This window comes from Macaca nemestrina, chromosome 1 (assembly GCF_043159975.1).
Source record: "Macaca nemestrina isolate mMacNem1 chromosome 1, mMacNem.hap1, whole genome shotgun sequence".
NCBI lineage: Eukaryota > Metazoa > Chordata > Mammalia > Primates > Cercopithecidae > Macaca > Macaca nemestrina.
The window spans coordinates 28,849,971-28,866,502 of NC_092125.1; the positions used below are offsets into that span (position 1 = coordinate 28,849,971).

The 16,532-nt window shown below is 37.1% G+C and overlaps 1 protein-coding gene across 4 annotated transcripts in view; it reads left to right on the forward strand.

Moving 5' to 3' along the window:
• LOC105484396 (maestro heat like repeat family member 9) overlaps positions 1-16,532 on the forward strand; it is a 131,756-nt gene that overhangs the window by 49,290 nt on the left and 65,934 nt on the right. For all 4 annotated transcript variants that reach the window (XR_011611043.1, XM_071075536.1, XM_024793643.2 and 1 more), the window contains exons 10-15: positions 1,650-1,799; positions 4,947-5,095; positions 7,245-7,410; positions 10,425-10,567; positions 11,544-11,681; positions 13,209-13,329. Coding sequence is in view for 3 of the 4 variants with exons in the window: in XM_071075536.1 (XP_070931637.1) it covers positions 1,650-1,799; positions 4,947-5,095; positions 7,245-7,410; positions 10,425-10,567; positions 11,544-11,681; positions 13,209-13,329 (867 nt within the window). In the remaining variant the exon portion in view is untranslated. The remainder of the gene's footprint in view (positions 1-1,649; positions 1,800-4,946; positions 5,096-7,244; positions 7,411-10,424; positions 10,568-11,543; positions 11,682-13,208; positions 13,330-16,532) is intronic.

Here is a 16,532-nt window from a genome sequence, read left to right on the forward strand (position 1 = left end):
AAGTTCAAAGCATGCAAATAGGAGTAGAAGCAGCAAGATTGCTAACCATGGAAGCTGGAAGCAAAACACCATTAAATGGGAAGGCTGGATAGAAAACCAAAACAAAAGACAATTCCCAAACCATGGCACTCTCGTTTTATATAGTGGTTGGTTGTAAGAGAGGACACTGTTTTGCAAAGGATCCACAGAGAGCCACAAAGTGTCATTAACTAAAATATATATATGTTCATACCAAATAAACTAGTAGTCTCATTCATGGGAATTTATAGAAAGAAATAACTCAAAACAACACCACTATTTGTGAGAGCTTCTTCACAGATTTTTTAAAGTATATGCGAAACATAGAGGAATAAATGAAAATCTGTGGACTGTTAATAGTATGTTATGCAAACGTTCAAGCAAGTGGCATCAAGAACATGTAATAACATGGTGTAACAGTGTAGCAGTAAGAAGCAGGAGGAGATAAAAATGACCCCTGAAAAGCCCAGCTGATCCTGTGTGATTGGTGTATTTCTGGAGAGTTAGGTGTAGATAATATTTTACAAAGCAAACCTATCATTTTATATAATCTACTATCACAGCTTCACCTGTACATGACAGAAACTTCTAACACTGGCTCTGAGTTTCACTGGGAATTGCTTCTTCTACAACTTTTTAGATAGATACTAAAGTAAATTTTTTGTTGAGCAAGCAAATATTCAAAAAGAGAATATTCTGCCTTCCACCATTTAAAAAAAAAATCCAGTGTCATATAATTAAATCTGGCTTTCTTAAAGTGTGGCAAACTATTTGTGATATTCATCCCACCTCTCCAATCCTTGGTTAACCTCCTCTAATTTTCTTCCATAGCTTTCCAAGATTCCCATCCGTCACCCCTCTGCCCAGTGGGAAAGGCGCTAGTGATCATCAGTTCTCACTCAGACCTTAGTCTTAGTTCTGCCTTATGACCAAAAAGCAATACTCCATCCCTTTAAAGACAGTGCAGAAAAACTTTTATTGATGAGATTGGGTATCCTCTGTACTTGGGAGAATGACTATTTTTTCCCCGTATAAAGGCAAAAGGAGAAAATTTGGCTCGTTTATCTTTCTTTAATTGAGAAATCTATAATCAATGTGATTTTGTTCAAATTTTACAATCCACCGAGAGTCCTCTAACTTTAACAAGGGATTATTTGAATTGTAGTTCTTGCACCTCGATCATGGACATAAAGGCCTTTTATTTCTTTCTGCTTCCTGATCCCTTTCTGTAAAAGAGGAAAGTCCATGCCTTTGAGTTCGCTTGACTTCCTTACCCTGTCCCCTCCTGCATCTTCTGCTTTCTTCATACTTTTTTCTGATCTGAGTAAACTCATTTCCAAAACTGAAGAAATTCATGATAATATTTGAACAGCTGAATTGCTTTAAAATCAGAAGAAAAAAATTAAATATAATTTCACTTGGATTATAGTCATTTTTGTACCAACATTGTTGTAAAATATAATTTTTAATATTTTTTTCATGGAGGAAGGAGACTCCAATGAGATGTATATGGACCATGGAAGTCTTGTGGCGCTGCCTGGCTCTTGAGCATCTGCCACCATGTCTGAGTTTAGCTGTTTTATGTTGGTGTGAGTAAGCCCTGAGGTCATGACTATCCTTTGTGGTTGCAGAGAGTAGGGCAAACCTTACTGCCTTCCCTGCTGACTGACTTTGTGTGGAGTCTCCTGATGAAACTCTCTTCACCTGATGATAAAATCGCATCTGATGCAGCATCCATACTGAAATTTACTCTGGAATTTCATGCCGAGAAGGTCATCATGGTAAGATACTTGACAATAAACAGGAGAGCACAGGGTTTACTCTCTAATGTGCATTTTTGCCTTTGTTGTATGTCTACTTCTTTTTATATGTACTTCTTGTCATTGTTCATTATATCACTTTAATATAATGAGGCTTTAGGTTTTTTAAATTTTACTTAGAGATAGGGTCTTGTTCTGTGGCTCAGGCTGGAGTGCAGTGGTGAAACCTTGGCTCATGGCAGCCTCAAACTCCTGGGCTTAAGCAATCCTCCCACCTCAGCCTCCTAAGCAGCTAGGGCTACAGGCATGTACCACCACACCCAGCTAACTTTTTAAATGAATTTTTGTAGAGATGGAGGTCTTGCTATGTTGCCCAGGCTGGTCTCAAATTCCTGGGTTCAAACAACCCTCCCACCTTGGCCTCCCAAAGCACGAAGGTCACAGGCATGAGCCACCATGCTGGCCTGAGGATTTTTTGTGTGAAATATTTCAAGCATACGAACAATTTTAGAGAGTAGGTAATGAATGCTTATCCACCAATCATATTACCTCATAATATTTTGCCATATTTGCTTTCAAATTTTTAAAGAAATACATTAATGCAATAAAATAGTATAGCTGTAATAGAAATCCCCTGTGTATCCCTTAAGGAAAGATTTCAAAGACCCTCAGCTTGCCGTAGAGCTGGCTACATAATTTGTGGGGCTCAGTGCAGAATGAAATCTGGGACTGCTTCCTCACAACATAGGAAATAATGTCATTAAATGTGTAAGCACATGCAGTGTTTGCCTTTCCTCCACAGTCTCTCTCTCTCAATTCTTCATGCTGGTTTTATTTGCTATTTAATGTCTTTCTAAGCAAAAAAACAGTTAACATTTTTTAGTTGTGAGCAGATTTTACTATCCATACATATATTGTGCAATGCCAGTTACAAAGGTAAACATAGGAGCATTTAGCTCATGTGCAGAATCACCAAAATAATGCTATTTGTGTTTCACAGCTCACACATGCATATGTATTAAATTCTTTCCGAAAGGATGGAAACACTCCATAAAACTAGCTCAACTTCTAAAATTTCACTTTTTATCATTCACATATCCTACCAACGTTCTCTACCCTCAGCTTATTGATGAGTAAGGAAAGCCTGAAAGGAAAATAATTTATGGGCTACCCTTTCTGTTTCCTTCTATGTCATTTTCAGACTAAGTGGGAATTTTTAAAGTAGGTTACAGTTTTAGTAAGATGCTTATCTTGTTTTCCCACTGAGCTTCACATCCTGGGTCCCCTGGAATTTTGTGAACACCATATGTGAAGGGGACCATAGGAACAATGGCAGGCTCACTTATTGTATCTCCTCTGCTCCACTGTCCCATGGGATTTGATTTACAAAATACAAAGATAAAATTGTTTAAAAGTTCAAGGTGATAGTGGCAGAGCTTTAAACAAAGTAAGGGTACCTTCTCAGCATGGAGCCTTGCGCAAACACATAGGTCACAGGCCCATGAAACTAGCCCTGATGGTGACATGAGGAATGAACCTCCAGCTCCCTCTCCTGACACAGGAGTGCAAGGTGACTGAAAATAATCTGAGAAGTCTTACTCAAATTCCTAGAGCAGGAAAGGGGAGGCGATGCTTTATATAGAACTGTCAATGCTGCTGCAGATGGGAGCATTCTGTAGGGCAAACACAATCACAGGGAAAGGTGAAGGGCAAAAGTCATCTTACAAAATAGAGTTCTCTTCTAGTGAAGTGGGAAAGAGCACTTGAAGGAAGGCGAGATGAAGCCTTACCAAGTCCCTGAGAGGAAGAGAGACCAAACAGAAAACTAGATGTGTAAAACTAGCCTCTGCTACAGTGAAATCTCTAACCACAGAAAAAAAAATGAACAAAATGGGCTCCTCAATTTATGACCCAACCCCAGCTCCCACAAGCAACTGGACTACTGAACACAGTGGATTCTTGTCTTAGATGGGGTTGGGTTCTAACAAGAGTTATAAGGCTAAAAATATCCCTAAAAATCCCCTAAATTCCATATATAGTATATGGGCTTATAATCTCTAAATAATCCTAACACATCAAATATTTCATCAAAATTGAAACAGACTATCATTTTTACAACTGGACATAAATTGGCACAAATTTCTATAATTAAGCACCCAGTGACATAGGTGGCTTGCTTTAGAGGTATCTGCATTTAAAATAAGAAGAGGACAACTAGAAGAAGCTCTAAATCCTATAGTTAAAAAGGTCTATGGAAAAGAGTAGTTTGATATCTCTCATTTCTTGCTCACATTGGAACCTATGTGGTTGGAAAAGTACCCTGCACTTTTTAACATTTTATTTATAATTTTTTCTTTGGTTTGCCATAGAAAGTTGTACAGATAACTGAACTGTATATGATGTAACTGCAGGGTAATGTAAATTTGCATTAACTAATTTTTCAGCTAATAATCTCTGTTAGTCTAAAATTTATGATCCAGGATCACAAGAAATATTTAAGAAGAAAAAAATGCAAAGGATTATTTTCAAGATAAGAAGTGAGATGATCTGGGTGGATTAAATTTGATATTGAATACACAACCACTGATTTGAGACAAATTTCAGATCCAGCTAGAACTCTCCTTGTTCAAGAATAAGTAAAAAGGCGGAAAAATGAAATTAACATGGGACTATGAGTAGAGTTTGCAAGATTATGGGTTGGTGTTTACCATTCTGGGTCATTCCTCCGACACATCATTCATCCCTTCAATATGTGGATTCAAATCATCTTTAACTTTCAAACGTTTCTTTGAAGTATACACTGTAGTTCCATTGCTATTCTGTTCCATTATTTTGATTTTCTTCTTTAAGTACTTGAATTATATGTATGTTTCCTATACTGAGTTTATATTTCTTATATAATGAGTTCAACCCTCCCAAAATAAACTTTGAAAGAAATGGGCATTTTCCTGCTATTCGTAAATGCACAGATTTAGTCTTCATCCAAATGAATATTTTGCATTGTGTAGTAACACATATAAATATGCTTTCTACTAGTGCTTATTTGTGTGTTAGTTGCTGCCTTGATAATTCTGAGAAAAAGTGAATTCTTATATCCAAGAAATGCCTTGGTTTAGAGGTGACCATGGAACAGGAGATTCTTGTTTACCTGTGGAATTTCTCTTCCAGGTGTCTAAGATTGTGGATACTATTTATAGGCAATTGCGTGATAACAATTGTATGAAGGATGTTATGTTGCGGGTTATCACTTTGTTAACATGTACTTCACCCAAGAAGGTCATCTTTCAACTTATGGACTACTCAGTTCCAGCAGACGAGTAAGGCCCCCCAACCCTTTGTCCCCTTCCATGAGGACTTGTTCACAGGCTCCACTGTCAGATGGACCTGGGTTTAAACTCTCAACCTACCATAGTCAGGTCTGGTTTCTTTTTTCTGAAAGAGAAAAATGTATTTGTGCATCATGTGGGATGATTGTAAGACTTAAATAATATCATATGTGTTATGCATATCTTTGTATAATACCTAAAACACAGTAGGCCCACAAGAAATGACCAATGTCACTATTATTTATCTGAGGTTTTAAATTGTATTATGTTGCATATCCCAGAGGAACAAACCTCTCCTCAATGTGATAATGGATTTTTATTCCCATTTGTGAATTTACTCATTTTTGTTGAGAAAATAAATTTGTACATGTAGTGTTTTTTCTTGTTTATGAAGGACAGACATAAGATATTTCTACATCCCAATAATAAGCATTAAAATTGGGAGTCCTGTGTCCTTTAACTGTTAGACTGAAATTTATGATCCAGGATCACAGGAAAAGTTTAAGAAGAAAAAAATACAAATGCGAGCTTATGGGACAATATGAACCTAACAGGCACATTAGAAGAGTTTAGAAAAATCACACCACTCCATTTCTACAATTTGCATAAACATTGGAAATCAAGGTACTACTTCCTACCATGAACAGTGTAAAAGGCGGAGAGTTTTATTATGAAGAGGACTTGGGCTTTGGAAACAAATGAATCTGTTTCCATCAACTTTGACACTTACATTTTATGTGACATTGTGGAAGTTCGATAAAACTCCCAGAGGCTAAATTTCCTCATCTAGAAAATGAGGAGAGTTCTATCTATAAATGTGTTATGTAGGTTAGTTAATGTCTGTGAAAGGGCACTGAAATAAACAAAAGTCTAAATAAATCACATAACTTTATTTTTCAGACTGAAAGATTGTATTTATTTAGGAAGCTTTAACTCACAAAGTATTTTACTATTCATAAAGTTCCTAGAAAGATCTTCATAAGACAATTTACTCATTCAGGAACTAAGCACCCACTTTGTATAAAGTATTACTGGCCCTGAAGCATTTTGTTGAGGAGAGGGAATATATTCACATGCATACAAGATAAAAATTGCCAATAAATCTGGTACAAGCAATATGTGCTCAGGAAGTACAGAAAGCAGGCATAATTTTTTAGGTGAACTTAACCAAAGCTGCTACCAGCAGGTCTAATTCTATCTGAGGACCGAGGTAGAAAAGGCCAGGACATGGAGTGAAACTAAACCAAAGAAACACATGGAACATTTGCTCAGCCAAGAGGTATGAACAAGAAATAAGACAAGGAGACACGGCATATGAGAGTTGACGTCCATGTGATTCTAAGTGGGACCTGGAGCAGGTGGGTAGTGGGTGCTACAGAGCTGGGTATTTCCATATTCCAAGCGATCAGGCACCCAAATGATGAACCTGAACACAGAAAGACTGGGCAATAAGTGTCAGAACCCAGCATGAATTGGCAAGGTCTCAGAAATACATCGGTGAAGAGGTGTACAGCAGTTTGTAAGATAAGCAACAGTAAGACTAATCTTGAAGAGTGTCGAGTACATAGGAAAAGGAGCCAGGGGACTGGAGATTGAGAAGCCAGGATTTTAATAGCATCTGTGTCACTCATTGTGTGACATTTGACAAGATGGCTTACTCTTCTGTGCTCAGTTTTGTTTTTATTTTTGTTATTTAATTAGTTCATTTTTTATTTAGGGTTTTTTAATTTTTATATTGATCTACTTATTAATTTGTATTCCCATGCCAGTTTTTAAATATTCTATTATTTCTGAACAAACAAAGTCATAAGGCAGGAGTAGCAGAGGAAGTATAGAGTGCAGAAAGCTGATCAGTTCTTGACAGTGAGCTAGACAGATATTTAAATAGCAGTAGAAATGAATTTGCAGACCAGACTGGTATTTTCCATAAGGTTTTATTTAAATCCTTTCTCTGTTTTCTAGGATAAGAGGCTTATGGGATCATTTGGAAATAGGAATCTCAGTTTGCTTTGGACAGGTCTGCAGTGTCTTTGCTATATAAAAATGTAAAACCCAGACTCTTTTCCTGATTCTTGTTATTCTATCAAGTAGGACATAACAAACACGATTCTCATTGTGTGGGGCGGGGCTGTGTTTGCAGCACTCTGATACAGATGTGGCAGGCGGCGGGTTCTGAGGCAAGCGTGGCCCCTCATGTGCTGAAGACCATCTTATTGATACTGAAAGGAAAACCTGGGGAAATGGAGGACACCCTAACGAAAGGAAAACGTTTCTCTCTTGATGTTACCAACTTAATGCCTTTGGCGGTAAATAACACGATGAGTATTTCTTCTTCTCAGTATTGTTTTCCTGATTGTGAAAAATCCCTATCTGCCCACAGACTCAATCATACTTTCTTAACACAGTCCTCTTCTCATGCATCCATTCATGCAACACATATTTATTGAGTGTCTATTATGTGCTGTGCCCTATTATGGAGTTTACATTTTGGTAAGAAACACAGACAATGAACAAATAAATGTCATGTAAGTCAGATGGTATAAAGCTTAAAAGAGATATATAGTGGTGTGGAGGAAAGAAAGGGACTGGCAAGGTTTAGGTGAGTTGGTCAGGGCAGACCTCTCTGCTGAGCTGGCATCTAATCAGAGACCTGAATCAGGTGAGGATGTGATCCTTACATATATCTGAGTTAGAGAGTTCTAGACTGAGAGAAGGGAAAAGTCTCGTATTGATGGACACTTACCTAGTATGTCAGCGAATACAAGGAGGCCAAAGAATCTGAGTGAATTGGGCAAGGGAGATGAGAGCATAGGAGATATGAGAGAAGTAGCCACTGGCTACATCATATAGGCATTTGTAGCCATGTAAAGACCGAATCTCATTTGTGTCCATCATTTTATTCTCCTGAAAACCAAAATCACCACTCCGGGGAGTAAAGTCTTACAGAGACAGGGTATTATAAAGTTGGCATTGCTTCAAAAATGTGATATGTTGGAACATGTATTTCTACAATGCCAATTACAATCCCTAAAGGCAAAATCCTGAACACCATAATCCTGAATACTGAAATTCCAAAATATCAAAATCCCAAAAGTCTAAAATTTCTATCATCTAATTGAATTCCCAAACTGTAATGACATGTTTGGAATTAGGTGCAATCAAGGCTTCTAAAAGTGAATTTCAAGTTGTCACTAATAAAGTTTGTTTTTTTCCATTCAGTCCAAAGCATTTCTAGAAAAATTCAGATGAGGAGATTAGCCAGGCAATATGACAATGATGAAAACTTTAGTGGTAAAATATGTCATTTGTTTGCATTGACATTCCTTCCAGCTGATGAAATTCCAGGAGCTTTTGATAAATTAAAGCCACATTTGCCTTGAATAAGTCAGAAAAGTTACTGACTGGTTTGAAATTAATTATGTGTACAGTAGGAGAAGACACGCAATGGTGTTGCTGTTCAATCACTAGTACTGTTTTCTTCAAATCTGTGGTCTTTCTATGAGTGCATGTGAAATAGATTTCTGCATGCCAAAACAACATAAAAGCATGGCACAGAAGATGGGAAAATTGAACAGGGAATGCTCGAATTAGTGTATGTCAAACCACAAAAGAATTTCAAAAAGAGTAGCATCACATATGAAATGAATGCGAACATACTCTCCAGGGAGAGTCATGCCCTACAGCCATTCATCATAATAAAGGACTTCAAAATATAATTAAGGATCGTAAAAGTTGACCAGCTCTTATGAACCACCTCGATGCAGCTGCCCATAATTTATTCCTATTGTTTTTATGTTGAATTTTCTTTTTAGTGTGTTTTTTCTTTTTAATGTATTTTTCTCACTACTTTAAGTTGTCAGCATTATTTTTTCCAATTTGCTGTACTACATATTTCATTTCCTATATTGGAGATAAAAATGGTGTAAAGACTTTTAGAGGGTTCTAATTATTTTTATGCATTTTTTTTTGCAAATTTGTCTCCATGAAGATGCATTGTCACTATATTGACTTTGTGTGTAAGCATTGCACTTACACATAAAAATGTTGAAACTTCCTCAATAAATGAAGTAATGCATTTTTGTATATTTGCTTTTTCTGAGAAAGATAAAATTTATTGAGATCTCGGCTCTTTGGGTGACTGCATGTGTGGTGGTGATCCATTGGTCTGTCTTGTCAAAAGACTTAGGTTGTCCACCAAGGGATTTCAGATGACCACGGTTATATAAGCTATTTCTTTATGAATGTGGTTTGTCTGCCCATAACTGTTACCCATGTGACTGTTGTTAGTATACCTAAGTGTTTATGTTTGGAAAAATGCATATATTATTGCCCAATTTATTGTGTAAAATGACCTATGAAGTTTTCTGTCACGTTTTCATGTTTCTCAAATGTCATTTTAATTTTTTAAAAAAACTTCCATTTTTGTAGGTACAGAGTAGGTGTATATTTTTATGGGGCACATGAGATGTTTTAATACCAGCATGTAATGTAAAATACATACATCAAAGAGAATGGGGTACCCATCCCCTCAACCATTTATTTGAATTATAAACAATCCAATTACACTATTTAAAAATGTATTATTATTATTGACAGTAGTCACCCTGTCATGCTATTAAATAGTCTTATTTATTCTTTCTAACTATTGTTTTATACCCATTAGCCATCCTCACCTCCCCCATCCCACTAGCCTTTCCCAGCCTCTGGTAACCAATAAATCTCATTTTTAAGAATATAAACACGTCTTTAAAAATTTTAAATTATGTTTCCTGAGTTATATTTTTGGGAGTTTGGTCTCCCAGGATTTCAATATTCAGGATTATGGCAGTTAGGAATGTGTCTTTTAAGATTATAGCCCAAACCCATACTTCTGATGTGGTGGTTATTGCAGTGGTCAGTATGCCAAATGATCTGTTGGTGACCTGACCTGCCTTCCCCTTAAATATCTCACTTCCTTGTATTGTTTGAGCACAGGAAGGACCTAGGTTATTAGTATGACTGCTCTTCATGGCCACATAGGAAGGGGATCTTAGGAAGGAAGCCCACCTTGGAAACCAGCCTGCATCCCACTGGTTTGGTATCCAGGGTGTTTGTATAGTGCCTTGAGGAGTCCCTTACCATAGTAGGCTTGGCACAGTTCCCAGCTCACAATTGATGTAGCAGCTGTTATTGAATGAATGGATACCCATATATGCTTTAGGTTTTTTTCAAGGAGGCTGAAGGAGGGGTTGCAGAGTCACTCCCTTGCTCCCCTCAGTAAGGTCGAGTGGGTTTAGAGAAAAATGTTTACATTTCTACCTCCTATTTCCTTCCCTTGTAGGCATCCCAGGCCCTGTGCACCTTTCTGCCTCTTGGTTCCTACAAGAAAGCGGTGGCCCAGTTTTTCCCCCAGCTCTTGATGACCCTTATGTTCCAAGTCTTCTACAGCAATGAGCTGAAACTGACACCCAGGGACAATGCTTTGTGAGATAATACTGGTTATTTCAGATTAAATAAGAGATAAGCATCCAGCTGTCAATACTTCTACCCCCTTGGGTTCATATGGGATTCTTTACAGTCCCATGTGCAGTGTGTTCATTTATTACAGTTTTCTCTTCTCTGAATGGTAGAATGCATTCAGAAAAGTAACCAGCCTGAGTATCTAAAAGTTAGCTCACCTCCCCTGAGCATGTGTAGCATATAAAGAGCCATGACCACAGAACTCTGTTGATTTCTACCACACTCCCTATCAGATCAGTAAGAGACTACCACAGAAAAGACAGCAGAGCATTAAATCCAAAGTCAGATACGTTTTTGCTCTGCCATTTACTTACTTTCTGCTAGTAACCTCTCAGGGTTATTCTACATATAAGATTAAAAATGATGTGCTCAAATGTACTTTGTGAACCGTAAAGTTAATTCATGGTTGGAGATGGGATATATGGGTTTATGACTACATGCAGTTGTCTGTCCACAGAGAAGTTTGGCAATTCCTTTTTGCTCAAGAGAGTACAGTTGATTTTGCTACCCAGCAGAGAAATCTCAACCCAACTGTCTACTATTTACCCTATTCTATAAGAAGACATATATCAAAGCATCTCAACTAGATGAAAATATATCCTATTCATTTAATAGAAGAAAATGGATACCTTTAGCAAGTCATTGCATCATTGAACATCTCTTTCAAATTAATCTATCGCAAATAAGCTAGTAATAATAAACAAATAAGCTGTTCTGCGATTGATGCTAGATTTTATGTGCCACAATTTTAATTTAACCCCTATCCCATGTATTGTTAATCAGGGAAGATGAAGGACATTTAGCAATCTTTTTCCTTTGAGACATTCCCTTTCTCAAAACCTATATTCTGCCCAAGATGGGATGAAAAGGCAGGTAATGTGTATTTAGTTTTTTGACTATCACTGACATGTGATGATCTTGCTCTCTTTTGGGGCTTTAGATATGCTCAGGATGCCCTGAGAGTTCTGCTGAATTGTTCTGGACTGCAACAGGTGGATATTACTCTAACGAAGGTGAATTTCTGGGACCAGTTATCTGAAGAGCTGTGTTACTATTATGGAGTCTACTTTATTGCTAAGTAAGGACAGGGGTCTCTGTGTAGGATTCTTGGTCTCTATCCCACCTTCTCCAACTTCCTTCAATAAGCCATGAGGGAACAAAATAGGCATCTATTCCAATTTCCAGATCTCTCTTAATGATATGAGTTGCTATTTGATTTCTACTTCTTCAGTTATTTTGAAGGGTTTTTATTTGTGATTTTTTTCCTTTTTCTTGCCCTCTTACCTGATAATATAGATGCCCCATTTTCCTCCCTCCACAGAACAGGTTTCTTTTTTTACAGATACAGAAAACTAGAAGTGAGTTTGGTTTTTTCCCTCTGATTTTAGCTGATTCCTGCACTGCAGGCATCAGTTTTAAATGTGTTTCCAGTTGAAAGAGGTCCAATAAAAACCTATACTGAATAAGCCAAATAAATTTGGAAAAGAATAGTAGAAGAACACTTTTATTTTTCTTGTACTAGAAAGGGGGTTTTCTAGTTAACCCTTTAGTGAACAGCAAGTTTCTGATTGTGGGGATCAGATTTTCTGATCAAGAATCAAAATATGGGCTGTTGACAACATGACAGACTAAGACTACTTCAAGTTGCGACTGACCCAGAAACTACACTCTTTGTGGTCTATGGGGCCTTGGTGCTTTTATAACAGAATCTCATTTGCAAATAGATTTCAGGGGCACATTTTGTGTAAAAGTGTAGTACATCTGTACCCTGCAAGTTGTCACAAGCTGTCACAAGTCACTCTAAGGATATCTAAGAAGTAACTTTGGATCTTCTTACTCAAACAAAGTGGGGTCCACAGACAAGCAGCAACAGCATCACCTGAGAGTTAAAAATTCAGAATCCATGGCCCACCTTAGACCTACTGAATCAGAATCTGTATTTTCCCAATATCCCCAGGGTGATCTGTTTGCACGTTGCAGTTTTAGAAGCACTGGTTTCGAAGACCAACCAGGAATCTTAAAATGGAAACTTTCTCATGTTATCCTTAGCCATTCTGCCCTTACTGATCTGATCCAGTCCACCATGTCAGGACAAGTGTGAGGCTGTCCACCACCCAAATGTGTTTTGGAGAATGTGAATGGCATAGTGAATCAGAGATAACCACCTCTTTTCCTGAGTAATCCAGGGCGGTCCCAAACTCTCATTGGCATTACAGCATTTAAAGAAAAAGCTTGGTCCAAAACCACAAAGATGACCTGTATGCAGCCATCTTGGACTGAGCACTAAATTTTTATTTCCTCTCCCTTTAGTCAAGAATTGGTGGGAGCTCACACTAAAATAGAGCATTCTGTTCTGTGGCAAAGGATGGGAGAGACAGGAAAGAGAAGTGACATTAAGGAAAGAGATGTTGACAGGGATCCAGTTATATGTAATTCTCCAGAGTATGTGTAGAATTCATAGTGGGACTACAATTTATTTAGGGACTATTAAAGAGTATCTTTCTTTCTATCTGGGAGGTACAAAATAGAATAATGTTTCTCTCTTTGCCACTATTAGCATAGTGTTTTCTTCTTTGCTAATTCAGTGCCTTATTCTCTTTTACAGAACTCTCAGTGAATATAACTTTCCACAGTTTCCGGAGACTCTGCGTTATCTCTATAAGCTCTCAGTAGAAGGTCCTAGAAGGTCAGAAGACAGTGTCATCGTAGTAATATTCCTCACCGAAGTGAGTTTTGTAGACTGTGAACAGCTGTGTTCTCATTTCCTTTTCTTACCCAAATTTAAATCAAAATTCCAGTTTCTCATATTTCTCCCTCTGAATGTTGGTCCTTACCAAGACTTAAGATCATGAACGTCCTTACCAAGACTTAAGATCATGAATGATATCTGAAGTTGGATGGGGAGAGGTGTGGGGTTAGATCTGGGTTATGGAAGAGTTGTCCCTTCAGCTTTCACCAGCAGTTGGTTTTTCTCTGTTTCTAGGGGTGTGAATTTTTACAAACACTAATTATATTTTAGTACCACTTTATATATTTCTGCATGATTGTTAAAGTATATTGAGGGATAATTGGGTTTAATAAAGATGGTAGTTAACATCGGGGATCTAGGCAGTACTTCCGACCATCTAGGGGGAGAAAGGAACTGGCTGAGTAACTGGGTAAAATGAAGATGTAGAACCATATTACTTTGTATATGAATATTGTGCCATGTATTGTAATACTATAATGGAATCAAGCAAATTGACAAACTCTTGTTTACAAAAAATAAAGGCTTTATAACCTGAAATTATCAGAGTCAAATCTAATATTTTTCATAAAAATAGTAATATAATAGGCATGTATTACCTAAGGTGAAGTGCCCAATATTTTCAAAATTTGAGGTGATTTCAAACATCATAGTAAAATGGTTAATTAATTATGAAAAGTGTACTATTATACTATACCATCTACTTCTAAAGCTTTCAAAAGTATGCATAAATTTAACTGAACATTGCAATAGTCATCAATGATTTCAAATATGCTTAGTCTATTTTGACCTCTCATTAATTTTACTATGTGACTCATTATTTTTATTGAATTGACTATGCTTTGCCCAGTGTCTATTATTGGCTTATCAATCTCTAGTTGACTATTTATAGGTGGATTTATTTCTTTTTTTCCCCCAAAAGTTATTAGGGCACAGGTGATATTTGGTTACATGAGTAAATTCTTTAGTGGTGATTTGTGAGATTTTGGTGCACCCATCACCCAAGCAGCATACACTGTACAATATTTGTAGTCTGTTATCCCTCAGTTCTCTCCCACTCTTCCCCCCAAGTCCCCAAAGTCCATTGTATCATTCTTGTGCCTTTGCATCCTCATAGCTTAGCTCCCACATATCACATAGAATATACCATGTTTAGTTTTACATTCCTGAGTTACTTCACTTAGAATAATAGTTTCCAATCTCATCCAGGTCACTGCAAATGCTGGTAGTTCATTCCTTTTTATGGCTGAGTAGTATTCCATCATATATATACATAATCATTTCTTTATCCACTTGTTGATTGATGGCATTTGGGTTGGTTCCATGATTTTGCAATTGGGAATTGTGCTACTATAATGTGTGTGCAAGTTTCTTTTTCAAATAATGTCTTCTTTTCCTCTGGGTAGATATCCAGTAGTGAGATTGCTGGATCAAATGGTAGTTCTACTTTTAGTCCTTTAAGGAATCTCCACACTGTTTTCCATAGCGGCTGTACTACTTTACATTCCCACCAGCAGTGTAGAAATGTTCCCTGATCACCACATCCACACCAACATCTACTGTTTTTTGATTCTTGATTACCATCATTCTTACAGGAGTAAGGTGGTATTGCATTGTGGTTTTTATTTGCATTCCCTGATCATTAGTGATGTTGAGCATTTTTTCATATGTTTATTGGCCATTTGTATATCCTCTTTTGGGAATTGTCTATTTATGTGCTTAGCCCACTTTTTGATGGGATTGTTTTTTTCTTACTGATTTGTTTGAGTTCGTAGTAGACCCTGGATATTAGTCTTTTGTCAGATGTATAGATTGTGAAGATTTTCTCCCACTCTGTGGGCTGTCTGTTTACTCTGCTGACTGTTCCTTTTGTCATGCGAAAGATCTTTAGTTTAATTAGGTCCCAGCTATTTATTTTTGTTGTTGTTGCATTTGCTTTTGGGTTCTTGGTCATGAAATCCTTGTCTAAGCCAATGTCTAGAAGTTTTTTTTCCAATGTTATATTTTAGAATTTTTATAGTTTCATGTCCTAGGTTTAAGTCCTGAATCCATCTTGAGTTGATAATTGTATAAGGTGAGAAATGAGGATCCAGTTTCATTCTCCTATATGTAGCTAGCCAATTAACCCAGCACCATTTGTTGAAAAGGATGTCCTTTCCCCGCTTTATAATTTTGTTTGCTTTGTTGAAGATCAATGGGCTGTAAGTATTTGGGTTTATTTCTGAGTTCTCTCTTGTGTTCCATTGGTCTATGTGCCTATTTTTGTACCAGTACCATGCTGTTTTGGTGACTATGGCCTTATAGTATAGCTTGAAATCAGGCAATGTGATGCCTCCAGATTTGTTCTTTTTGCTTAGTCTTGCTTTGGCTATGCGGACTCTTTTTTGGTTCCATATGAATTTTAGAATTGTTTTTTCTAGTTCTGTGAAGAATATTGGTGGATTTTGATGTGGATTTTGCTGAATTTGTAGATTATTTTTGGCAGTATGGTCATTTTCACAATGTTGATTCTACTAATCCATAAGCTTGGGATGTGTTTCCTTTTGTTTGTGTCATCTATGATTTATTTTAGCAGTGTTTTGTAGTTTTCTTTGTAGAAGTCTTTCAACTCCTTTGTTAGATATATTCCTAAGTATTTTATTTTATTTTTTTTGCAGCTATTGTAAAAGAGGTTGAGTTCTTGATTTAATTCTCTGCTTGGTCGCTATTGGTGTAGAGAAGAGCTACTGATTTATGAACATTAATCTTGTATCTGGAAACTTTGCCAAATTCTTTCATCAGTTCTAGGAGCTTTCTGGAGGAGTTATTAGGGTTTTCAAGGTAAATGATCATATCATCAGCAAACAGGAACACTTTGACTTCTTCTTTACCAATTTGGATGCCTTTCATTTCCTTCTCTTGTCTGATTGCTCTGGCTAGGACTTCAAGTACTATGTTGAAGAGGAGTGGTGAGAGTGCATTGTTCCTTGTATTGTTACAATTCTCAGAGGGAATGCTTTCGACCTTTCCCTATTCAGTATTATGTTGGCTGTGGGATTTTCATAGATGGCTTTTTTACATTAAGCTATATCCCTTCTATGCCGATTTTGCTGAGGGTTTTAATCACAAAGGGATGCTGGACTTTGCCAATTGCTTTTTCTGCATCTATTGAGATGATCATGTGATTTTTGTTTTTAGCTCTGT